Source organism: Neopelma chrysocephalum, unplaced genomic scaffold, assembly GCF_003984885.1.
Source record: "Neopelma chrysocephalum unplaced genomic scaffold, ASM398488v2 Primary Assembly neopelma1_69, whole genome shotgun sequence".
Lineage (NCBI taxonomy): Eukaryota > Metazoa > Chordata > Aves > Passeriformes > Pipridae > Neopelma > Neopelma chrysocephalum.
Genome location: NW_020897729.1, coordinates 10813594 through 10839638, shown reverse-complemented (window position 1 = coordinate 10839638; position 26045 = coordinate 10813594). Strand labels below are relative to the sequence as shown.

Genomic DNA, 26045 nt, shown 5'->3' with positions numbered 1-26045 from the left:
AAAGGTTCTCTGGAGCTCCAAAGGTCGGAATCCAGCGATTTAAAGTTCCCAAATACAAGCTGCAAATTGATTCACTGACCAACAGCATCTTCCACGTGTGTTTTAATATCTCCTTGCCTGGCTGAGCACCGAGGTGCCCAATGAATTGTTCCTGTGCAGCAGCAAAGCGGGGAGGAGGAACAAAGTGGAGCAGGGAAGAGAGAAATCCAATTTGGGCCGGGGAGTTTATTGAATCTCAATTGTGCCCAGTTGGCCCACGAGCGATGGGAGCAATCCATCTTGTGTGATAATGGAGGGGCCTGAAACCCACCTGATGTTTGCATTATTAAATTCCAGCCTAATGAGCTCTGCTAATCCATATTGAAGGCAGTGGTAAGGAGCGGGATGGGAATGGGAGCGGGATAATTTGAGAGAAACATAAGCTGAGCATTTTACATGACTCAAGGGGTCCAGCTACAATTACACATATCACCCAAATTGAATTTAAATGGGATTTCTATTATCCCTGTCCTTTTACCAAGGAGAATAAAGTGTAAATGAAGTAAAAGTCTTTCGAGTTACCCCTGGTTTGGTTTTATTATCTGATTTAATAGATTCTTGTAACGATCTTCGGTGGCAGAAAAGTTTTAATATTTCAGGGCTTTAAATGTTGTCTAAATATGTATAAAAGTGTGGAAGTGGGACCAGAAGTGTGTAACTGGAACCAGAAGTCTGTGTCATGACTTCTGTCATTTGTAACACCCCGTTCACGTTGTGCATTTTGAGGTGTAACCACTGAAAAAAGGTTGGAACGACCCCTTCACCCCCCTCCTGATATGAATTTGATTTTTAGAAATGATTGCTTGATTCAGTAGTTGGTGGGACTAAAACTTTAGAAAACTGACCACGCTTTTGCCCTTTGTGCCCCAGTTTACAGTGATTTTATTGCCTGGTTTAAACCCTGAGCTCCTGTTTTATTTTTGGTTCTTTTGGCCTGCTGATACTTTTGAAAACTTAATATTTCATCAAGTATAATGTTATTAGAGGCTTATTCTCACTTAGTTCACTCATCAGGCAGTGAGATGGCAATAAAAGAGAATGGCTCCTTTGAGACATTAATGCTTTGGAATAAATGATGTGCTAGAACAGAAATTTAATTAATTTACAGAGTATATTGATAGTCCCTTGTTACTGTGCTGTATATTTTTAATCTTCTTTAACATCTGTAGTAAAGTGTTTGAAAACCCCTGCAGTTGAGCAACTAGTAGATAATTAAGTAATAAGGGAAGAGGTTTCTAGAGGGAAAAAGATTCTTTTTAAGGAATATTGTTGTAACATGAGTAAAGGAGCACTGCTGTGATTTGGAGTGAAGAGAAAATTGTGTTCTGCCTAATAAAGTCCTGAGTGAGAGGGGTTTGACTCCTCTTCTAAATGCAGCTCTGCATCCCTGAAAATGTTGTTTGCTTTGTGGTTTATCCCTGGAATAGGTGTCCTGGATTACTCACTATGGCAGCAAAGCTGCCACTCCACAAATGCTCCGTGTTCGGGTCGTTATCGGTCGCTTTGGGGGCAACTGGGGTGGGCAAGGTCTGTGTTCAGAGCAAAAAAAACCCTCTCAAAAGTCTCTCCAAAGTTTTACTGAACAAAAAATAAAAGCAGGGATTTGAATTGAACTCATTTGCGACCGTTATTGCCCCAATATTACCCTCCAGAGTCCCATTTATGCTGCTTCTTACCTGTAGGAAAATCCTTAAATAAAATAGGTGAAGGACAAAGTGCTTGTTCTCTCCTGCCCGTGGATTTCCTTGTGGGACCTCCAAAAAGGAATCTGAAATTGGGTTCAAACTCCGGGAAATGTTGTTTGGCAACAGGTTGTTGGCAGCACATCCCTGGAAGTGTCCAAGGCCAGGTTGGACGGGGCTTGGAGCAACCTGGGCTAGTGGAAGGTGTCCCTGCCCATGGCAGGTGGTGGCACTGGATGGGTTTTGAGGTCCTTCCAACCCAAACCACTCTGTGATTCTATAATTTTATAAGATAAATTACCTAATTGTAACATTTACATCATTTTTCTTTTCCTTTTAGCTAAAGCAGACGAAGCCCTGAAGGCCAAGGAGAGAAGTGAAGAAGAAGCCAAGAGGAGAAAGGAAGAAGGTGAGGAATTGTTTTGCAATTCAGTGACAAACTAAAGCCCAGTCAGTCAGAGCTGATGGTTTTTAAGGGTCCCAGCTCCAGTGGGATGGTGGGAATTCCCTACAGCTGACAGTTCATTTGGGTGTTCAGTCTGTGGGATGCCATGACATGAGTTCTCGCTGAAATTTGGTGCCCTCAAAGCTGGTGGGATCAGAGCTGTTCCCTTTGGAATGCAGCAGGTGGAATAACCAAACCAAATGGATTTTGCTGGTGGGATCAGAGCTGTTCCCTCTGGAATGCAGCTGGTGGAATAACCAAACCAAATGGATTTTGCTTGTGTGTCAGGGAGTGATGGGAAGAGACGTTTCCAACAGGGTGAGGGAGCCAAGGGAAACCATCCCAGGAGCCTCAGTTGAGCTGGGACAGAAATCCCAGTCCCTGAGGAAATATCCCAGTTGTTCAGATTGCAATGAATCCTTTCAATGGGACTTCCATGAGTTTCTGTTTGACTCAAACACACAGAAATACAGGGAAGGGCTTCCCTTCCTGGCTGTGTTTCCAGTGTCCATGGGAATGTTCCTGATACTCCCTGTCCTCTGCTCCTTGCACCTTCCAGTGCTCTCCAAGAGAGCTGGAGAGGGAATTTGGAGTGGCAGGACAGAGGGAATGGCTTTCCACTGCCAGAGGGCAGGGTCAGGTGGGATATTGGGAAGGAATTCTTGGCTGGGAGGGTGGGGAGGCCCTGGCACAGGTTGCCCAGAGAAGCTGTGGCTGCCCCTGGATCCCTGGAAGTGTCCAAGGCCAGGTTGGAGCAACCTGGGCTAGTGGAAGGTGTCCCTGCCCATGGCAGGGGGTGGCACTGGATGGGCTTTAATGTCTTTTCAACCCAAACCATCCTGTGATTCCATGATTTCCTCACAAGAGGTAACTCAGGAAAATTCCCTGTCTGAATCCACGGCTGCCGTGAGTTTCATTCCACATCAAAATGTTCTGATCATTCAGGAGTTTGACTTTGGGCCTGTGGGATGCCCAGAGGGATTAATTGGTGCTCAAAGTTGATCCTACTTGGAGAAGGTACTTAGGATAGTGAAGGCAAGTGGAAAAGTGGGATATCCCAGATGTGCCTTGGAAGGAAGAGGAAGGGGCACTTGGAATTCTGGCTGGAAAAGGGACTAAACCAACAAGCTGTGGTCCCTCCCCATTGTAATTCCTGGATTTTGGAGCCATCCAGCTCTGCTGGGCCCATGGAGAAACCTCCACCTGCAGGAATCCCAGAGCCAGGCTCCAGCTGTCGGGATGAGGTGTTTGGGTGCCAATGGCACGAATTTGCAGGGAATATTTGGAAAAGAACATGGGTTTTTTCCCCTTCCATCCCATTGTGAGTGACACATGTGGTAGTAATTGCTCTGCCAACAGGAGGAGGGAAGTGGGAGCATGGAGAGACAGAGGGAAGAAAAAAGGGGCTGTTTGTGACTTGGGAACAATGGGAATTTACAGGGAAACTGGAGGAATTCTTTTCAGTTTATTAATAAGCCCCATAAAAACTGTCCTGTGGTGGCTTTGAAGGAGTTGTGAGTGTTCTAAAATGAATAGAAAATGTTTCCTGAAGAGAAACTTCTTCCCTCAAATTCATCAGTTGGCTGAGGAATCACTTCCCAACCAGGAGCAAAGTGATGCATTTTCCCTGGAAAATAAAAGGTCTCATTAAATTGTACATGAAGAATTTAAGCATCCCAAGCCCATGCAAGACATCCAGGGAAACTGCACACTGGGAAACTCCAGTTTTAGGGAAGTTTATGTCCCACATGGATTTAAAATTCCAGTTGTAGGCAGGTTTGTGTCCCGTATGGATTTGCAAACAGGACATTTTTCCTGTGTCTTCCCTCCCCCATCCCGTCCATGCTGGGCCCCAGTGACAACTTTTTCTTGAAAAAAAGAGATTTTTGCCTTTTTTCTTAGTTCTTCTTTCCTCACACAACATCTGTGGGTGGGTTTGAACCCTCTTGGAACCACAGGATCCCTGAGGTTGGAAAAGCCCTCCAACACCATCGAGTCCAACCTGTGACTGATCCCCACCTTGTCACCCATCTTTGACTTTTTTAATTAATTCACCTATTTCATTAAGGGCATAATTATCCATTGGGATTCCCTGCCTACTCCCCCAAGCCCCTATGGTTGGAATAATGCCAATAAATAAGGAAATAATAAGGAAATGGGAAGGAATGTCCAGCTACAAAGTTGACACTTGTTTTGACCTTATTCTGTCTGTGCATCTTCAAGCAACAGTGTTGGCCTGAAATATCCACAGGGTCATCAGTAAATTGTTGTAAACCGTTTTCAAAGGTCATTTAAAAAAAAATTAAATCTCAATCATTTTGGTTGGAAAAGAGCTCTGAGATCACCAGGTCCAACTTTTGACCAGTCATCACCTGGTCAACCAGACCAGAGCCCCGACTGCCACGTCCAGTCATTAAAATAAAGTAGAATAAAATAAAATAAAATCTTTTTGAAAAAAATTCTAAATTATGATTTAAAAAAAATTTTGACTTCCCTGAAATCCCTCATTTTATTTGCTTAAATACAACTCCTCAAAAGGACCTTCCAGCGAGTTCCTGTGATTCCTCTTCAACCTTTACCGAGGAGCTGCAATAAAAGTAATTGTACAAACGAAACAATCCTTCCCCACCCCATAAAAAGTGGTTTTCTCCCTCACCCCGTGGCGAGGGTGTCTTAACATTCCTTTTATTGTCCCTTTATTGGCGAATCAGGGCTGAGATTAGATGGGGGATGTTCCCTGTAATCTGCTCGGAAATCAAATTATTTGACCTCCCAGCCCAGCTCTGCCCCTTCCCGCTGGTTCCCTGTTAAATATGCAGCATTTCCCTGGCATGAATAAAAAATTGAGGACAAATTAGAATCTGCAGCCAGCTGACCCCAGCCCAGATTAGAGACTGGGGGGCTTGTGCTGCTTTAAATGTTTTAATTACCGTCGCTCGAAGGCCATGCAGCAAAATGCTGATTTATTTTCTATTTTTTTAGGGACAAAAAAAAGCAAAGCAAGAAAGAAAAAGGGCTCCCTCGGCCTCATTTGAATTTTTCAGTTTGATTACATTTGCACTTCCATGGGGGTTATGTTAATTTGCTGCATGAAATTAGGTCTATTAACCAAAAATGTGACTTTTTCTGGGAGTGTTTTGGAGGGTTGGATTGTTCCTGTTTGGGTTTTTGTGGCTTGCATTGGGAGTGCCTGGAAAACATCAAAATCCAAAGGGGATTTACCCACCAAACTCGATTTTCACTCCAGACAAATTCCAAGTGGCTGAAGTGGGTGATGGAAAAATTGACATAAAACCCACCATGAGCCAGGATGGAAAAATCCGAAGTGAGTCCCATCTAGATGTAAAATTCCAGTTGTAGATGGGTTTATGTCCCATATGGATTGAAAATTCCAGTTGTAGGTGGGTTTATATCCCATATAAATTGAAAATTCCAGTTGTAGGTATGTTTGTGTCCCATCTGGATGTAAAATTCCAGTTGTAGGTAGGTTTGTGTCCCATTTGGATTTAAAATTCCAGTTGTAGGTGGATTTATATCCCATATAAATTGAAAATTCCAGTTGTAGATAGGTTTGTGTCCTGTATGGATTGAAAATTCCAATTGTAGGTAGGTTTGTGTCCCACTTGGATTTAAAATTCCAGCTGTAGGTAGGTTTGTGTCGCATATGGATTGAAAATTCCAGTTGCAGGTGGGTTTGTGTCCAATATGGATTTAAAATTCCAGTTGTAGTCAAAATTCCAGTTTTGGCCGACATTAGGGAGAGATTTTGGGCTCCTTTTTCTTCATGTCCCATGAATAATAATAGTTTTAAATATTCCATGGAAACTGTCAGGGGCACATTCCCAGCGCCACGTGGGGAGGAGGAGCTGGGCACGCACCAGAAAACAAGGAAAAGAAGTTTTCCCAGAAAATCAGCAGTGCTAAATGGGACTTTTTGGCAGCCAGGCCCTGGGTGAGTGGCTGGGAGGGTGGGGGGGGTTGTTATCCCGGTGCCTTTCCCTTGGAATTTGCATTCCCCGTTCCCGGCGCGTGCCGGCCCAGGGTCGAATTGATTAGTTCTTCCTCCCCTGTAGGCACTGCAACATTTCGATAGACTCTGGGGAAATAAATTTGGCACGAGGAGATTTAATTATCACTCGGAGACCTTTCCCTTTCCTGCCTCAGTGATCCCGAAAGTCCCGCGCGCGTTTCCCCGGAATCGGCGCCGACGCCGAGCGGCGCTTCCCGATCCGTCCCCCTCGCTCAGTGATAAACCCAAGCAATTACCAGGTTATTGATTTTTCATCAGGGCAAATTTAAAGTTGATTTTTGCCTGTGCAGGGGGGTGTGTGTGTGTGATGAAGTGTTTCCCGGCGGTTCAGTCCCAGGGAGCTGCGGCACAAATCCAATATCCCGAGGTTGGGCCCCGGCTCCGAGATAATAACGGTGCCTGGGCCACGTGCTGGGGAGAGGAATCAGGGCTACAAATGCGAGGGGATATGTGTGGAGACAGTTTAATTTGTTCCATTTGTGTGAACAAGTCGTGTGGCACATGCTTGGGAAATAGCATTTGGAATGGGCTCGGCGATGGAGCCACGTGGGCAGGGAGGGAGGGGATGCGCCGGAGACACGGCTGGGCCTGGACCAGGGAATAAAGCCCAGCCCGGGGGGGTTATTCCCAGATTTTACTGAGCTCAACGTGCTGCTGTGGGGGCTTTCCTTTAGCAAACTTAAACTCTTCAGGTCTGAAGAATCCCAGAATTCCAGACTGGGCTGGAAGGACCTCAGAGCCCACCCAGTGCCACCCTCTGCCACGGGCAGGGACACCTTCCACTATCCCAATAGCCTTGGACACTTGCAGGGATGGAGCAAAATAAGATGGGTTTGTGTTCTTGCAGGGAATGCCATGTTGGAACATGTGGATTAACAGGATTTAACTCAGAGCACGAAAACTGAAAACTGTGCTTTCTACAAGTGAGAGAACATGATACTGTATCTTAAATGGACTTCTAAAACATGTTAAGGATTTAATTAAATTAACCTAAATGAGCATGTAGCAGGTGGGTTTAAAGGATCTTTTCTCCTATTGTTTCATATCAGATATGTAAATTTATTTAAAATATTTTTTAAAGAAAGGCTGGTGAGGCCCTGGCACAGGTTGCCCAGAGAAGCTGTGGCTGCCCCTGGATCCCTGGGAGTGTCCAAGGCCAGGTTGGAGCAACCTGGGCCAGTGGAAGGTGTCCCTGCCCGTGACAGGGGTGGCACTGGATGGGCTTTAAGGTCCTTCCAACCCAAACCATTCCATGACTCTGTGAGTTTGGGTCATGGGGGGTCACAGAAGCAAAGTTAGAACGTACAAGAAAACCTGGAGGACTCAACTTTTAGAAAATCCCATCATTATAAACTCTGAAATGATCCCAGCTGATAAACTCTGTTTTTTAATACTCATCTTTAACCTGTTGGCCAAAAGTTCTCACATAGAGAATCAAACCAGCACTTTATCCACGGGCACCACAGAACATCCTGAGTTGGAAGGGACCCACAGGGATGGTGGAGTCCAACTCCTGGCCCTGCACAGGACGACCCCAAAGCACCTCTTTCCCTTCCCACTTCCTTTAGTAAGAGTTAAAAGACTCTTCCCTTGGTGTAATTGATATTAAAACCACAGGTTGGCTGTGCCACGAGAAGATTTGATGGGATGAGGTCAGGCAGCTCTAATAAGTTAAAGTGCTTTACTCAACAGCCCAGGAATATATTGGGATGCCCTTAAGTTCATTAGTTCCTGCCTTAGGTCATCAGTTATCTCAGTAAATTTTATTGAAGTTCATTGTGGTGGCAAAGACCTGAACTCAGCCTGTTAAGTCCCCAAATCATTTAATACTCATAATATATGTAGGATAAATATGTGAATGAGTTTTTTGTGTCTTACCAAAGCTGGGATTTCAGAGCTTTCCTGGTTTTTGCCTGGGCAGTGGCAGGTTTTGCCCCACCCTGGTGTTGGGCTGCAGGTCCCAGGGGCTGTCCCAGCATCTGGCACACCCTGGGATCCTCTTTTATCCCTGTTTAATCTTTATATTGATGGCTCAGAATTCAAGATAAGCAGGAACAAATGAAGGATGAGATGAAAAACCGGGAAGTTTGGGGCGTGTTAGGAAGAACATCCAAATAATGCTGATGAAAACTGGGAAGGATGACAGGGCAGGAGGGAATGTGGCACCTCTGCTGGGCACTCCCTGTGCCCACGTTCCTCCTGGGCAAAGTGAGGGAAAGGGAATCAGGAGAGGGATCAATAGCCCCCCATGGATAATGGCTGTGGGAGTAATCAATCCCAGGCTTTTGATTAAAGCTGCTGTAATTAATAATCACTTCTAAATGTGTTCCTGGAATTTTAACCTGCTTTGTCCTGCCCATCATCTCCTGCCCCTTTGTATTCCAGAGCTCCCAGGTGAGCCCCAATCCTGGTGCTGCTCCCAGGGCTGGAGCCAGACTGGGAGAGCTGGGAATTTTCCCCTGGAGAAGAGAAGGCTCCAGGGAGACCTGAGAGCCACTTCCAGGGCCTAAAGGGGCTCCAGGAGAGCTGGAGAGGGACTGGGGACAAGGGATGGAGGGACGGGACACAGGGAATGGCTTCCCAGTGACAGCAAGGAGGTTTACACGGGATATTGTGAAGGAATTCCTGGCTGGGAGGGTGGGGAGGCCCTGGCACAGGTTGCCCAGAGAAACTGTTGCTGCCCCTGGATCCCTGGAAGTGTCCAAGGCCAGGTTGGAGCAACCTGGGCTAGTGGAAGATGTCCCTGCCCATGGGACAGGATGAGCTTTAAGGTCCTTCCAACCCCAACCATTCCACAAATCTGTGATAAATACAAAAATATTTTTGAAGCTGGTATTGGAGTCATTTTATTTCAGGAATTACAACAGGTCTAATCAAAGGTTTACTATTCTACAAGCGAAACAGATAAATTTATGGTCTGTCCAACAGGGAAATTTATGATTTTTTTTTTTTACAAATTAAAAGTCTTGAAATTGTCTTCAACATTTCAGACAGATGAGGAACAGAGATGGCTTCTGTACTTCATTAGTGTTGTTGTGTTTTACTGTCGTCTCCTGGCATTTATTTGTGCTAAAGGATAGGTCAGGTAATGGGATTGTGAAGCCATCAGGTAATTAGTTATCTGACTGCAATCATTTTAAACAACAATTTATAGCTACTTATTGAAAAGCTGTTTCTAAAGGGAAAATAACCAGGGATGTATGGAGAAAATAACTAGGGATGTATGGAGAAAATAACCAGGGGATGTATGGAGAAAATAACCAGGGGATGTATGGAGAAAATAACCAGGGATGTATGGAGAAAATAACCAGGGATGTATGGAATGGGCAGTGAAAGGATGGGAGTCACCTCTAGGAAAGTAAAAAAAAATCTGATTTTCAGTTGTCTCCTGAGCCTCTCAAAAAGCAGCAAAGGTGCAGCACGAGGAGTTGGGCAGAGATTTAGGAAATATTGATTGTGGACAACAGCTGAGGGGGCTGGGTTGGATTTATCCCAAGGAAATGGAAGGGAAGTTTTCCAGTTTGGTTGTAAAGGAGAAAAAAATTATCATGGAATCCCAGACTGGTTTGGGTTGGAAGAGACCTCAAAGCCCATCCAGTGCCACCCCTTCCACCTTCCACTGTCCCAGGTTGCTCCAAACCCCTCAGTGTGGAGCCCCATCCGTGTTCTCCACAAAAAGGGATGAATTCGGGAGCCTGGGAAGCTGAGAGGGGGCTGAGCCTTTGGTGGGGTTTGGCAGAAATCCAGATCCATTTGCTTAAAGCACAATTCCTGGTCTGGAGTCTTTTATTTTCTGATAAAAAGTGGTTTTCTGTGGCTCTGGGTGGTTGTGCCAACATCACATGGGGATGGACAGAGGTGTTTTTTCCAAGGGCATGGAGTGAATCTATGGGATGAGAATGAGATTTTACTGGGAATTGCTTTATTTATGCTGGCTGAGGCCTAGATAAATGGGAATTTAAGGATGTATCATGTTTTCTTGGTGCTAGACAGACATTTACCTGCTGTGAGTGGTGGTGTTTCATATCCCAGTAAAGGACCAGCCCAGGAAAAAAAGCAGGAAAATAATGAAAACCAACCAATATCTTCCTAATCTCTGTTTCATTTTCCCTGGAGCCCCTCAGACAGTGTTTGAGGGCAGCCAGAGGTGGTTGTAGCTGCTGTGCTTTTCCCCTGCTGTGCTCCTGAGGATCAATATATGCACTGGGAATAAAAGCCTGGAAGTTCCTGACCCTGTGTGGGATCCCTGGAATGCAGCATCCCATGGAAGGGCTCCGTGGGTGTCACCACACACTGGAACAGGCAGCAGGGGGAAAAAATAAGCACTGGGCATGTGCCAGCAGCACTTTTTGAAGAGTGTAAACACAAAATGATCCATGGAAAAGCTGGAGAGCCTCCAAGTTCCAGCCCTGCTGTCCTGCAGGGCCTCGGGGTGCTCATCCAATTCCTGCTGCAATACACCCATTTTTTGCCCCGTGTCCGACATACAATCCCCATTTTCCCGTTGTTCCTGTGCTGTGGGATCCCTGGATGCAGCGGGGCGTGCCCCAGAATCCCAGGAATCCTCTCCCTGCCCGTGTCAGGCAGCTCCGGGTGTGGGTTTCACGGAGACAAATGGTTCCGTGTCGGGTCTGCCCCAGTGAGCTTGTACCTACAACACAGGGGTTATCTGGGATGGGCAGATGGAAAAGATAGAGGCAGGCAGTAATTGCCTTTAAGATCAGAGCACAAAGCATTACCTTGGATTTTACAAGGCCAGCGAGCAACAAAAGAGCCGTAATTTATGAGCTCAGCGTAAAAGAAGAGCATAATTGCATTAAAAATTAATGCTAATGAACACTAAAATGGGGAAGGTGGTTATGATGAAAGTTTGGATTCATCTTCCCCGGGTTGAATGATGGCTGGGGCCTTGATTAATGGCTTAATTTCTATCAATTAGCGGGGGAAAAATCTCCTGCGAGACAAGGGTAAATTGAGCATCGGGTTACAGATCCTGCCTTTGTGTCCCAGAAAAACGCGGAGCTGGGAGCTCCGGGATCGGCCCCGGTGACAAACGTGGGGTGGCCACATCCCAGCCCTGCACATCTCCCTCCCTGAGCTGAGGGGTGGGAAATATCCAGGGATTTGGAGTTGTTTCCCACCACTCCGTTGGCCGAGTGTGGCTCCTTCCTGGAATGTTCACAAAAATATCCCAAAAAACCCTCAAAACGTGGATGTGGGAGCGAGCACAGGTGGGGAAGGTCATGCAAGGCTGCAGCAGAAATTTAATGTTCTGGAATTAAAAGGTCATAATTAAAATGAAATATAAATTCAGAGCTCAGTGGCTGAACTTTCCCATCCTGTTTTCTGCTGGATTTTATACCCAGTACTTCCATTTCTTCAAGGAAAAGCCATTAATGTCCAGCCCCGTTTTAAAATCCTGGAAAATGAGGTTATTATCACTATAATGTAATAAAATAGCAAACTTATAGTATTCTACTACTCCCTGTAGTACCTCTCTTGTAAGTACTAAGGACTCACAAAATGCTATTTTAATGATAATTAAAATTAACAGGATTTAAAAAAAACCAAACAACACTTTGACAGGATTTTAAAACAAGCCTGGGCAAACTTTTCCTTGTTAATTTGTATTTCTCCAACTTATCTGTAAATCCTGTAGGGGATGAGTTCTGGAGTCCTCACAACCTGCTCCTTCAACACTTTGTAATTGTATTTTTAAAGCACTTCCGATGGGTTTGGGAGAACACAAATAACAGGCAAAAAGCTCCTTTTGGAGCGTGTTTATGGTTTCTGTGAGTTTGGCTGGGAAAAGCGATTTCCCTGGAAATCCCAACAGCTGGGAAATAGTGTAGGATCGGGATGGGGAAGAAGGCAGCAGCCCCGAGGCTTTGAGGGAGGGAAGAGGTGGGTTCGGAGCTAATCCCGAATCCGGGATGCGCCAGGATGGGGTCCGGGCAGGGATGCTGAGCTTGGAGCATCCTCAGGCTCCTCAACCCCGGATCCAAAGGCTCGGCAGAGGCACCGTTGAGTGTGGAGGTGCCTCCCTCTAACGGCAGCTGGGAAGCGGGATGGGCTGGATGAGATCCCGGGAAGCTCCCGGGGGAACAGCGGCCTGGAGGGACCTTGGAGGGACAGGAGGAGAAGGGATTTGGGGACACAGGGGATTGTTGTGGTAAAAGCTTGCGGGAGCAGGACATTCCTGGGCTGTTTTGCTCCGGATTTTGTTCCCACTGGTGCTGGAATTGTCACCTCTGGAGTGGCCTCTGAGGCTCCAGTTGGGAAAGGGGACTCCCAAAGTCCTGTGGCTCTGGGTCCCCTGAGCCAGCACTGGTTGTCTCCTGCTCAGAGAAAAGATTGGAGGGGGGAAAAAATCCCTAAAAACCAGCACTCCAAGTTTGATAAAGTCCAGGGATGACACAACTGAGGGAATCCCAGCGTCCTGCGGGATTTTCCCTCCTCCCCCCAGTGCTTCCCTTGTGTTTAATCCAAATATCCCAGCGCGGTGCCTGCAGAATCCAACACCTCCCACAGCCAGGGAGGGGTTTTTTCAGGGAGATTCCTGATGGGTTTGCCTCTCCTACTGCAAATTGTCCAGGGGAAACTCCGATTTTCCTTTGGATGTGTCGGTTTGTGCAGCTTCAGTAAAACTGGGATCAATTAAAAATCAGGGGGTGTGTGGGAACAGTTCTTTTGCAACAGTTCTGTAAGGCAGTCGGATAAAAATACACTTCCAATAATCCCAAATAAAATGGGATCAAAGGGAAAATATTTTCTTCTTCAGTTGTTTGTTTAGTCTGGGATCTGTTGGTGTTTCCTTCAAACTCATAAACAGAAGAGCAGGAAAAAAAAGCAGCAATTTCTTTTTCTGCCTTTCAAAGCGTTTTACCCAGAATGGGTTATATTTTAATTTGCTCAGTTAAATTAACCCCTTAAATCTAATTAGTGAAATGGGAAGAAACAGATTCTGAGGGATATTTGAGGTTTATTGTGTTGTTGCTTTGATTCTGGAGTTAAACCTGCTTGAAAGAAAACTTTTTTATGTTCATCATGTTCATGGTCAGGATTTGGGGTGAGCAGTAAATCCATACTAATTTACACCTAAAGACTTCCCAAGAAATATTTAAAGAATATTTTTATTTAATGGGTGATCCACAAGATGTTATTGGTCATTTAATGCTTTTAAAACTCTTAGTGGGCTAAATTTTGTCTTTAAAAATTAGGAAAAAACAGGAATATTTTAGGCAGAGCTTGCAGGGAAGTTAATTTTCTTTTGTGTGATTTATAGAATCATAAAATTCTCTGATTCTTTTTCTTTTATCTGCTTCTCTGCTGTCTTTAATTATTGTATGTATGATGTTTTTGGGTGACAGCTAAAGAATTCATACACATTTCTTGTTTTAAAGTGGCATTTCATGTTCTTGCTAATACAGACTAATTCAATATGAAATTAGCAGCTATAAAAGATGGGTTTATTTATATATATGGGAAGATATAAATAGATATAAATATGGAAGCGTAAAATACTGAATTATCTCTGAAGGATGGAGCTCCCAGTTAAACCTGTGACTGGGAGAACTGGGAAAGGTCCCCTCAGCCACGGAGCTCTGGGAAGGAGCTGGTGACAGGGATGGAAATTGTCCCCCTTTTGATAAAAAATAGCCCAAACAAGCCCTAATCCAAGATTTAATTCCTTTTTTTTTCCCCTCTAACAGGGTGAAAAGACTCCGTGCAGTGAGTTAGTATTGATTTTTTTTTGTCTGAGGCCTCTTAGCTTTCTGACTCCATTATTTTTGATTTTCCTATGAAATACATCTCCTTCCTACTGACATCTGACAAACAACATCTGGAAGTCGTTTTATCTCCCCATAATGTGTTTGTCAAACAAGTCCTGCACTAATGGGCTCTGCTTCCTCACTCCATTTACCCCCTTAATGTCCCTGATGTCATTGGGAGCATTCAGGGATTTTTGCCCCCTAATTTGTCATTCCCATCAGTTTGTGTGGGATCCATGTGAGATCCTGGAACCGGCTGGGATTTTGGGAAATCAGAGCTGAGCAGCTGATTTTAAATCTCCTTTCCCTGCCTTTCTGATCCCTGGCTTTAATCACGGTCCCTTTATTTCCCCTCAGACCAGGTGGGCCCGAAAAATCCATGGATTCTGACTCCCTCTCCCCAGCAGGGCATTGGTAGATTTGGTTTATGCCAAAAAATCCTTAGGAATGTGTTTTAAAGGAGAAGACTTCAGCAGCCAGGCAACTTTTAAACACAAGCTTAATTCCTGCTAAATTGAAAATAAACAGGATTAAATTGTACTTCTGGGCTTTGCTCCAGTGCAGCCATTGGCATCTTGGAATCATGGAATGGTTTGGGTTGGAAGGGACCTTAAAGCCCATCCAGCCCCACCCCTGCCATGGGCAGGGACACTTTCCACTGTCCCAGGTTGCTCCAAGTGTCCAACCTGGCCTTGAACACTTCCAGGGATCCAGGGGCAGCCACAGCTTCTCTGGGCAACCTGTGCCAGGGCCTCCCCACCCTCCCAGGCAGGAATTCCCTCCCAATATCCCATGTAAACCTCCTCTCTGGCAGTGGGAAGCCATTCCCTGTGTCCCGTCCCTCCATCCCTTGTCCCCAGTCCCTCTCCAGCTCTCCTGGAGCCCAGGGCTCTCAGGTCTCCCTAGAGCCTTCTCTTCTCCAGTTATCCCACAAGGACATCTCTGGCAAATTCCTGTCAGCCCCTGGAATGCTCTCCCAGGTTGAGCAGTAATGGCCAACGCTGTCCCCTGGTGTTATCTTCACCCAGGGAGTTTTTTAGGGTATTTTAGGGTCACACCTTGGGATTTTCCTGGTACGTCCCAAACTATACTCAGGGAACCTCTTGGCCAGGGTTTGATGCCAGGATTGCCCTATAGCCCCCTGATGTCCCCCCTGATGTCCCCCTGCCCTTGCAGACCAGGCCACCCTCGTGGACCAAGTGAAGCGAGTGAAGGAAATCGAAGCTATCGAGAGCGACGCCTTCGTCCCCCAGACCTTCCGCTCGAGCAAAGAAGTCAAAAAGGTACCTTTTCAATATCCCCACGTTCCTTTCCTGCTCCACAGCCCTCTGAGAGCCAGCAGGAAGCTGTGCCATGATGGCAGTTCCCATTGCTGAAAGGGCATCGATGGTGGCAACCTCAAACCCCAGCGACCCCTCTCCGATGTTGGGGGTGGATTCAGAGAACACATTTAAATGTGTAAGAATTCTGTGAAGCAGGAGGGTTTGAAGACTTGTTTGAGGTAAAGCAGAAGAATTAAAGTCCCTGAGTAATCAGACATTTACACTGTAATTAAAGGGAGAAATATCTTGAATTCTGCTTAACTGGAGCCAGACTTTGAGACCACATTTACTCCCTGAAAAGAACCAGCTTGGTTTTCAGCTTTCCCAGATTTGACAGTTTTCCCAGGATTTTGACCATCCAATCTTCTAGAGAACTCGGATGCTGTTGTCTTTGTAAGTGTGCAAGGCAAGGCTTTGTTCAGTTTTCCCACCTGGCAGGGAGGTGTTTGGAATTACCACTGTTGGTTTCCCCAGGAACGTTCATTTTCTTGCCATTCCAGAAACCTCCAGAAGAAGTTGATGCATCTTCTTCAGAAAGTGACCCAAGAACCCATCATTCCTGTTCTTCAGGCTCTCTCCTTGCCTTGGGCAAGACCTTTTTTGGCACTCCATGTGCTTATCCTGGACCTTTGTCCATGGCCAGTGTGTTCCACCAAGCACACGGAGAAGTATTTCCGTGAGGATCCTTTTGTGGGCACATGTACAAAGGGAAGACAACTGAATGCTCAGTTCAGATCCTGCCACGTTGGGGAATTTGAGGATAAAATGCTTTAATTTTATGTGTTTGTTTCTTTTTAGGTGACAGAACCTCCTGAGCTCCAACATGAGCCTGTGACTGTCGGAGCGGGAGCCGCTGAGGCAGCAGCTCCTGAGAAGGAGCCTCCCCCTGCCAGCATTCCCACTGCCATCAAATACCAGGATGACAATTCCTTGGCGCATCCAAATGTAAGTGTGCTCCTATTTATCCCAAATTTCCCTGTAGTTGAAGGAGAGCAGGGTCACACAACCCAACAACCATTGGGAAATCCATACTCCGAAGACACTGGGACAAAGAGGATCCCACTCCTTCCCTCAGCCAGCACAAAATAAGTTCACCAGTGGTGTAGCTGTAGACTTACAAATGAATTTTATAACAAAATATAACTCATGTAACACAGAGGAATTCGAGATCCTGTTCAATAAGAATTCAGGGGATGTTGGTGGTGGAAGACTTGAGAACTTGCCCATTTTGTCAACTTGTAAAGCTTTAAATGCAGTGCAGACTTAAGGTAATTTTAAATCATGTGGCTAAACTTAAGCAAGTTCCTTTGTGAGCACTTTAACAGGAAATAAAAGGATTTGCATGGAGGTTTTCTAAGAGTTAGCAAGTTAAAAATGACTAAATGAATGTGAGTTGTGTATAATGAACCCAGTGAACAGGGAGCAGGACACGGGCAGTGAGGAACTTGCTGGTTCAGGAGACTGAGTCTTTGCTTTCCAGTTATGATGATCTTTAATGTCTCTTCTGAAATTGGAAATTGGAGCCTTTGCTTTCCAATTATTGTGGTCTTTAATGTCTCTTCCAAGCCAGCCCATCCTGTGATTCCATAAGAAGTCTCTCCTTCCATTTGATGTCCCCTTTGTGTTTAACCCCCGTGCTCAGCTGAGCTTTTCCCTGAAATAGTCCCCAGAAATTCTAACAGGTTCTGACAAACAGAGAGTTCCTGAGTTGTGCCAACTCTCCCTCCTCTCCCCTGTCCCCAGCTGTTCATTGAGAAGGCAGAAGCTGAGGAGAAGTGGTTCCAGAGGCTGGTGGCCCTGCGGCAGGAACGGCTCATGGGCAGCCCCGTGGCCTGAGCAGCTCCCGGGAACATCCTGAGCCAGTTCTCCACCAATGCCAAGAAATCCCAGCATTAAATTGTTCTGTTCTCCTCTCCTGAGGGATTGTCACCCTCAGGCTGAGCTGTGCAGGCAGTAAGTGTTTCACCTGAACAAACAGGGCTGTTCTGTCCGGGCTCTCTCCTGAATTCCTCGAGGGTGTTGCTGTGGGTGGTGTGACAGCACAGCAGGGCCATTCCCTGTTTTATATGGAATTCCTCGAGGGTGCAAAACAACTGACAGCCCCAGGAGATGGAATTTTATACCTCCCAGTCAAACAATTCTATCTAACCAGGGAGCAGTGGGGAGATAAATGGCAAGATGGGCTCAGATTTCCCGGGACATCGGAGGCCGAGTGGAGCCATCCCAAACCAATCCATCTCCTGCAGGTGGAGGAGGATCCAGGCCAGGATGGAGGATCCAGGCAGGAGGATCCAGGACAGGTGGGGGTCATTGTTATCCCTTCTTCCTTCCTCCTCTTGGCTCCTGGATCAGGCTCCTGGCTGAGGGAATCTTCTCCCTGGATGTTCATCCCCCTGCTCGTGGTTCCTCACTCTGGGTGGGAAGGAACATCCCACATTTCCTTGACCATCTGCTGTAACTTTAAATGGGAGATGACACAAATGTCATAATTTAGGTAGTGACCAGTTTCTATCAGTCTCAAACACACCTGTTTCTGGTGTGTTCCAGGCCAAGAACTTTCCTTTGTCCAGGTGGGACTTTCAAATAATGAAAGATCTGAATTTAGCCTGAATAAACTTCCAAAAAATCTGCCCATCATCCAACTAAAAACAGGAGATCAACCAAATCAAATAAAAATGTGAAAGTATTTCTACAATCAAAGCTGTGAGAGAACTGTCCCATCAGGAGGAGTAAACTGAGTGTCCCCCCCCAGTGATGGACCTCAGCATTCCCATGGGAGTGAGGCTCTTTTTTGGGATTATTTTTCCTGATTCTCAGCCCTGTGGTGATGAAAAATGGAGGATGGTTCTGGAAATGTACTTTGCTTGTCTTGGTTTTTGTTTTAGATTCCTGATGTAAAAGGAAAAATGTGTTAAATTTGCATTCTAACACAGTTTTACTTTCTTTTTGAAGTGTTGGATTTACTTTATCCTGCATTAAAATGTTCCAAGACATTTGCAGGAAAATCTGGGAGGAAAATTGTTCCCCTTGTTTCATTTCAGCATTTTCAAATGGTAAATATTTGTCATTGTTCTGTTTCCTAATCACCTCTTATGTCTCTTTCTTAGTAAATAAAAACTGTTTGATCTCCATGGAAGGTACAGCTGTGAATTCCTGGTTTCCACACATTATGTTGGATAATTTTGATGGGTTTATTGGATGCAAAATGATTCCTTTTATTTGAAGCCCTGTGGAATATTAGAAAATACTACAAACCAGTCAGTAAATAAGATTTTAATTGTAGTAATATTTTATATATTTCCTATAATATTTTATATATTTTATTTAATATTTTTATATAAAATATATTTTATATTGTGTTTTATATTAATAAGTTATTAATAATTATATTTATTAATATTTTTATATTAATAGTTTGTATTATTAATTTAATAGTAGTAAATACTATTTATTGCTTATCAATCAACATCTAAATCTGCCCAGCAAGTCCGTGCTGGAGGAGAACTGGGAGCAAGAGCTGGAAAGAAAATGGGAATAGCATTTAAATAATCCCAATTGAACAGAAACAGGTACTTGTCTTAATCTTCTAAATCTTAATCTTGGACAATAATCCTGCTTTTTAGTTTCTATGCTTTTAATTTCTTCTGCTCTTCTCACATGTAAGGCTCTTCCCTACAGAAAGTTTATTTCTTTTGGTTGTATTTCCCACTTTGCTCCGTGCTGCTGGTGAAAGGGAATAGATTCCTGATTGAAAAAGGGAAAGAAGCAGCTGTTCATGAGTTTTCCAAGGGAAACAGAGGATCTGAGCTGTGTTTTGCAGCCTGCAGGGAGCAGTGACATGGGCTTGTCATCCGGGGCTGATACACAAAATTCCTGCTGATGCCAAACTACCTTAACTGGGGCTGGGGGAACAGAGTGCAGGGATGAAAGATAATGCTGTAACTGGAGCCCTGACTCCTGGCAGTCAGCAAAGACCTCTCCCCCCAGGAATTCCATCAGGAAACTCATTTCCCTGGGCCTGGGAGCAGCCGGCGGGATTAACATCACACTGGGCTGGAGTTGGGAACGCTCAGGGAAAATGAGCACGGGCCCTTCCTGCTTCCTTGACTCATCCAGCAGCTCCACAGCTGTTTGTTAGTGGGATAATTGCTTGCAAAGGAGCTGTGCTTAGTTTTAAAATGATTATAATTATTATTATTATTGGTGCAGCAGCTCAGATAATGGTATCTAAGGAAACACTCCCAGCCAGGAGATCAAGTGTTGCTCCTTCTGCTTCAGTCACTCCGATGGGAGCAGGACTGGATGATCCCAGAGTCCACCAGTAACCCAAAACCAGCCCTCTCATGGTTACACTTTTGTCAGCTGACAAGAAGGGAGTTATTTTTAGGAGAGATCCTTGAACTCCAGAAACCTGTCTGAGGAGAGATGGGCTTGAACCTGGGACTTCACCCACGCCTGACCCGGGGCTGCGGCGACTCTTCGGCTCGAAACAGTGATAAAAAAATGCTAAAAATACTGTTAACCTGGGTTTAAAATGGTCCCCATTTGGAATTTGGACTTAGGGCAGCTTTGCCTGCTTTGTTTTTCCTGGCTGTTCTCTCCTCCTTTGGAAAGAAGAGCAGCAGTGGCTGGGCTGGATTAGGTGACCCTGGGAGTGAGTCACCCTGAGTCACTCTGGAATTGTCACTCCAGGGTGAGGGGACACCAAGTGCCTCCTCTTTCTGGAAGAAGCAGAATCTGCAGCTCAGCCCTGGAGGGGAGGAGGGTGCTCAGTGCCAGCAGCAGAGCTGGGCTCCACTTCCAGCCCTGCTCCCACCATCCAGGCACCTCGGCCCCAACACCACAAAGAGCTGCTGGAATAAATCCAGAGGTGACCACGGAGATGCTCCAAGGGCTGGAGCCCCTCTGCTCTGGAGCCAGGCTGGGAGAGCTGGGAATGTTCACCTGGAGAAGAGAAGGCTCCAGGGAGACCTGAGAGCCCCTTGCAGGGCCTAAAGGGGCTCCAGGAGAGCTGGAGAGGGACTGGGGACAAGGAATGGAGGGACAGGACACAGGGAATGGCTTCCCAGTGACAGAGAGGAGGTTTACATGGGATATTGGGAAGGAATTCCTGGCTGTGAGGGTGGGGAGGCCCTGGCACAGGTTGCCCAGAGAAGCTGTGGCTGCCCCTGGATCCCTGGAAGTGTCCAAGGCCAGGTTGGACGAGGCTTGGAGCAGCCTGGGCTGGTGGAAGGTGTCCCTGCCCATGGCAGGGGGTGGAATGGGATGGGCTTTAAGGTCCCTCCAACCCAAACCATTCTGGGATTGTATGAACTGAGCCTTGTAAAGAGAAACCTTTTCCAGCACTGAAGCAGCAAGTGGAGCTTCCCAACAACTGCTCCCAGCGCTTCCATCCCCTGCCCTCAGCTGTTCCATCTTACACCGACCCCAAAAGGTGGGAATTGTCTCCCAGCACTGATCCCTGGGCAGGGGCTGAGCAGGGGGAGCTGCAGTGGGTGTTGCTGTTCTGCTCTGGGGGGAGCTGGGCCCGTGGGAAGGAGCTCATTACGGGAGCCAGAGCCGGGGATACGTCAGGGCTGTGTTTGCACAGAGACCCCTCTAATTGCTCAGCCCCTCTCATGGTGTGTCTGCTCCTGTTACAGCTCTTTGGTGCAGATAAAAAGACTCCTGGAAGAAATCACCTCTCCAGCTCTGCCAGTCTGGAGGGCATCTCCAGTGAGATTAATGATGTCTGCCTTAATAGAAGAAAACTTTGCATAAATGAGATTATGGTTTCTGCTGAAACCTGCCAACTCTTATTCATTTGCAGTAAATATTATCTTTAATTAAAAGTTTTAAGGTATCTTGTTGCTGAACTAATGAGATCTACAGTGATTTCCCTTAGGAATTAATTTACCTTCTTAATTCTTATTCATTTTGGTGATATGACTGTTTAAATCTGATTCAGACTTCAGAGCTCTGTTGAACACATTCATCTGGAACAAAAGGTCATTTTGCCATGTTGAAGTTTTGTTGGTATTTATAATTCTCTTGTTCTCTCTTCATTCCAGAGATCCCTGTTTGGGTTCCTGCCCCAAACATTTCCTCCTAACCCTTCTGTTCCTCTTAACTCTTCATGCTGGGAGGCCTTTTTCCAGAGCCATTTCCCTTTGGATTGTGTTTTGTGTTCCCTCCAAGAGCAAAACTCAATTATAGGGAAAAAATACCACCATGATTGTGATCAAATTATTTATATAAAATATGCTAAAACCTCTGGAAAATATTTGGTGCAACTGCTGAGAAATGCAGGGATATTTCTGCCTTTCTGTCTGGGCAATCATCAAGTCTAATTCCTCAACAAGGATTATTTTTAGGCAGCAGGGATGTTTAACACCTGGAGCTGCAAATTGCATTCCTGGATATGTGTTTCAGTGGGCAAAGTGCCAGGCAGGGACTGGGCTGGGAGGGTGGGAGCCAGAACCCTTTCTAGGGCTGGACACGTATTGCTGGCTGGATTTTAAAATATGTAATTACCAGGACTAAATTATAAAGTTCCCTTGTTCTAAAAATAAATACAGATGGAAATGAAAAAGCAAATTTGTAAGGAATTAACTGGTTTGCACACACAAAGAAGAAACCAGGAGAAAAGAAAGAATTAATATTATTAATATTCCTTAGCTCATTACCAGGAGATTTTTCCAGTGTGAATCCTGAGCCATCCTCTCAGCGCCCAGGTCTGACATGGGTGGTTTATAAGGTGGTTAATTAATTACCCTAATGAGGGAAATGGAGCAATCAGAGCAAACCTGGCGCTGGTGACCAGCGGTGGTTTTATTCTGCCTCTGATGAAATATAAAACACCTCCTCAGGAGCATCTTGAGACCATATTTTAGGTAAGATGCAAACCATGGAAGAACAATTCTTGCTTTTTCTGGGAGAAAAAGGCAATTTATTTCACTGTTCTTCTCAATTTTTCCATTCCCCACCCAACAGTTGGTGATAGGAAACATTCCCGTGCCCGTGTCCCTGTGGAGAATCAGGGATTATCCTTAAAAACTGCTCCTGTGTCCGTGCAGCTGATAAAAGAAGTCTGTTGCAGAGCCCAGGAGGGACTCCTGGCTGGAGGGAACTCCTGACCCTGAACTTGCAGCTCCAAAAAAGGGTAAGAAACACGTTTTGTGGCCCCGGGTATTTATAGAGTTGTCAGCAACTCCTCCAGGCTGGTGATAACCTGCCATTTATAACTCACTGCCCAGCAACTTCCTCCAGCCCACCCCAGTCTGAGCATTATCAATGATGGAAGCACTAATAAATAATGCTGTTGGCAGGGCAACAAACACCCCTCAGAGTGCAGGAGATCCTCCTGTTGGGATCATGGTCGGAGTCTTCCAGGTCCTCAACGGAGAAAAATGAGATATTTTATTTTTTTGCATGTGTTTCTTTGAGGCAGCTGAAGGAACTGGGGACAAAGTACAATATAAACCACCAATCTGTTTACCAAATGCCAAGCTAAATGTAGGAATTGCCAGCTTGGATTACCTGCCATGTCTCTGTGGTGTCCAGTGTTTCTGAGTTATCCAGGCTGGATATTCTGTGAGGAATGTCCCCAACAGCCCAACAACCCATCATTGTCATCCCAACTCACCTCCAAGACATCCAGGATAAACTTTTAGTTTAAATCTTTTTAGTTGGGATGTTACTTTTCAAATCATCTGTCCTTTGAGACCTTCTGAGTTTTTGGCTTTAATTCCATCTTGGAGCAATTGAATTCCTGAGCTTCATTTTCCACCACGAGAACCAGCATTTCTTTTCATCAGCCCTAATTCTCTGATGTTTCCCTCTATCTTTTCTTCATGTTTCTGTTTAGCAAAGTGCAAACTGAGGCATATAAATATTCTTAAAAAACAACAGAACCCACACCCAGTCAAGTTTTGGCCCTGGGGGGAGAGTTGATCATTGATTCCAGGATTTGATCCAGAATTAATATTTGTTTAAATGGGCTCTGCTGCCCTTGTGTGCATAACTAGGGATTGATAAACCTTTGGCAGCACAGGTGGAGCAGAGGGAATTCTGATCCAGAACTGCAGCTCCCTCATTTTGCCCAATGGCCAAGGGACCAGAAAATATCATTTCCTTAAATCCTGGAAACTTCTGTCTGGCACTGGAAGGGAGAGAAAAAGCTCCTGCTCCAGCCTCAGCTCTATGAGTTTTTAATGAATGGGATAAAGTCACTTGGCACTTGTTTTGGTGCTTCCTCCAGCAGCACGTCCAGGGGACAGCAATTCCTGTGGGAAGTGGCTGATTCCTCTCCAAAGCTGGAGAGACACCAGGAGAAGGGACCTCCTGGGTGGTATTTTGGAGGCATTCCTCTTGCAAGGAGAAGAGGAACTGCTGGCAGCAGGAGGAAAGGCAGGAAAGGCAGTGCTGGGGCAAAATCTGCCTCAGGTTAATGGGGAACATCACCCAAACTGAGCCCAGAATTTGGCCACGGCCTCAAGCCTGGAAAAAACAGACAAAGAAAAATGAAAAATGGATAAAAAAAACACACCTCGATTTCCCCAGGGCCTCCAGGAGCCCATTTCCACAGGAACCCACACCCAAGTTTGCCTGGTTTTTACCAAGAAGCCACTTTTATTCCCTGTTTAAAACCTGTGCCCACAGTTCAGATAATGGATTTAATCTGAAAGGTCTTCCCTGCCTCGGGCTCTTGGCCTCTGAAGCTAAAAATGACTCTTGCTGCTTCAGCAGATATTATCAATTACAGGTTTCAATTAGTCCTGTGCAAAACAAGTGTGTTCAGTGCACAAGTTCTCACAACATCCAGCTCAGATTAGGGCTGGTTTCACAGGTAGAGCAAGAATGAATTGTCAAGAAGAGTTTTCATTGTTCACCTTAAAAACAAACAAACCTTTTATTACACAACTGCTTTTTAATTACGTTTTTTGCAGCCTGGGACTTCCAACAATGCAGGAAACATATCTCTGTTTGCCCACCTATTGAGAACTAGCACAGGGTATTAAAAATAGGTCTTTTTCCAGCTATTTTGGACAAAAATGAGAGCAGTGGGGGGCCGTGAGCAGCTCTGGGCTGGGTGTCCATGTGCTGCCCAGCAATGTCAGCAGCAAGGTTGAAGGAAACCTGAGAGGACTCAGCACAATCAGTGCTCAATCCCTGCACTTCTGGAGGGATCAGCAGTTCCTATTTACATTTTCAATGGATTGGCATCAACGAGGCCCCCTCGTCCTGCCAGTTGTTCCTTCCCAGGTGGGCTCAGAGCTGAGGGCAATTCCCAGAGGTTTAAGTGTGTTTTTAGTGGGAGAGGCCTTTGGGCAGTGCTGTTCCAGAGCTGATTTAATTCCATTCGTGGCATCAGCCCAGTGCAGAGGCTTCTGCAAAGGCAGCTTGTTATAAACTGATGGTAAATGTCAGATAAAAGCATCATTCTGCTGCAAACAACTGGAGGTAGGTGTGTAATAACATTTATATTAATATTTTATTTCAATATCTCTTCAGTTCACAGTCACCCAGACCAGCAACTTGTACTAGTCCTGAAATAAGATGGCAAGAATTTGCAACAAAAAAATAGTCAAATTAACTGCAAAGGTAGAGAATCATGGAATGGGTTGGGTTGGAAGGGACCTTAAAGACCATCCAGTCCCACCCCCTGCCAATTGTTCAATCTGTGGATTGAATAACTGCAGTGAAGAGGTTGATATTATATATTCTATATATTTTTATATATATGTATTTGTAATATTGTGTGTGGCTTGAAACAAAGCTGAATTCTGTCTCTGGACAATAAAAACATCATAACTGGCACGAGATTTGGTTATAAAAAGCCAAGAAGCAGCAGAATTCCCTTCCCTGAGCTGATTCCCTGATCTCTCCTCCTCGGTGCACCTCAGGAAGGTGTCTCTGCCCTTGGCAGGGGGTGGCACTGGATGGGCCTTAAGGTCTTTCCAACCCAAATAATTCTGTGAGTCCATGATCTTTCCCTTAAAAACTGGGATATTGAAAGAGATGTGAGGAGAGGAGGGAACAGAGGGAACAACCCCCAGGCTCAGAGCTCTGGGACACTTCCAAGCACATAAAGATTTTTATCCACAATCCTCCCATTTTATGAAGAATGAAGGTGAGATTCCTTTACCTCTGGTTCTTTGAGGCTGTTTTCCTTCAGAACGAGGTTTATATGTGCCCACAGTTCTTATCCACACCTCTAAATGATCCCAACCTCTGCTCTCCAGGACTTCCATGTATTTGGAATCAGAGACCATCACAGAATATTGTATTTAAAATCAAGTCATGGCTGGACTCGGATGATCTTAAGGGTCTTTTCCAGCCTTAATGATTCAATTAAGGTTGGAAAAGACTTCCCAGGTCCTTCTTTCACTGAAACCTCCCTTTGACAACCACGCCGTGGGTTTGCTGAGGGATTTTTCCTTTCCCTGGGAGCCCAAGATTCCTTTTCCCTGTTGGACTGTGATCCCCATCCTTCCCCCTCCCAAAGGAACAGAGAGTGAACCAGCACAAAGCCTTGGAAACAGGATCTGCCTGGGCAGTGCAGTGTCAGGTAACCCTGGCACCAATATTCCCCTCCCTCCCTGCTCGCCGTGTTTCCCTGGAATAGCTGTTTATGGATATTCCAGGGCAGGCTCCTGATGCTTTCCAGTCGCGCTGAGGCCAACGCGTGTTTCCAGGGGGCCGCAGCTTTTATTTTCCTGCCAGAGGGGCCGCAGCTTTATTATTTTACTGCCATCTACTGGAAAAAACAGAATT

At 45.5% G+C, this 26045-nt stretch overlaps 1 protein-coding gene across 4 annotated transcripts in view; it reads left to right on the top strand.

The window, feature by feature from the left end:
• Window positions 1–18421, top strand: part of RSRC1 (arginine and serine rich coiled-coil 1) — a 108064-nt gene extending 89643 nt beyond the window's left edge. For all 4 annotated transcript variants that reach the window (XM_027685711.1, XM_027685707.1, XM_027685709.1 and 1 more), the window contains 4 exons: window positions 2062–2130; window positions 15145–15251; window positions 16089–16235; window positions 17034–18421. In XM_027685711.1, coding sequence (XP_027541512.1) covers window positions 2062–2130; window positions 15145–15251; window positions 16089–16235; window positions 17034–17126 — 416 coding nt within the window. In that variant the 3' untranslated portion in view covers window positions 17127–18421. The remainder of the gene's footprint in view (window positions 1–2061; window positions 2131–15144; window positions 15252–16088; window positions 16236–17033) is intronic.
• Window positions 18422–26045: the final 7624 nt, after the last annotated feature.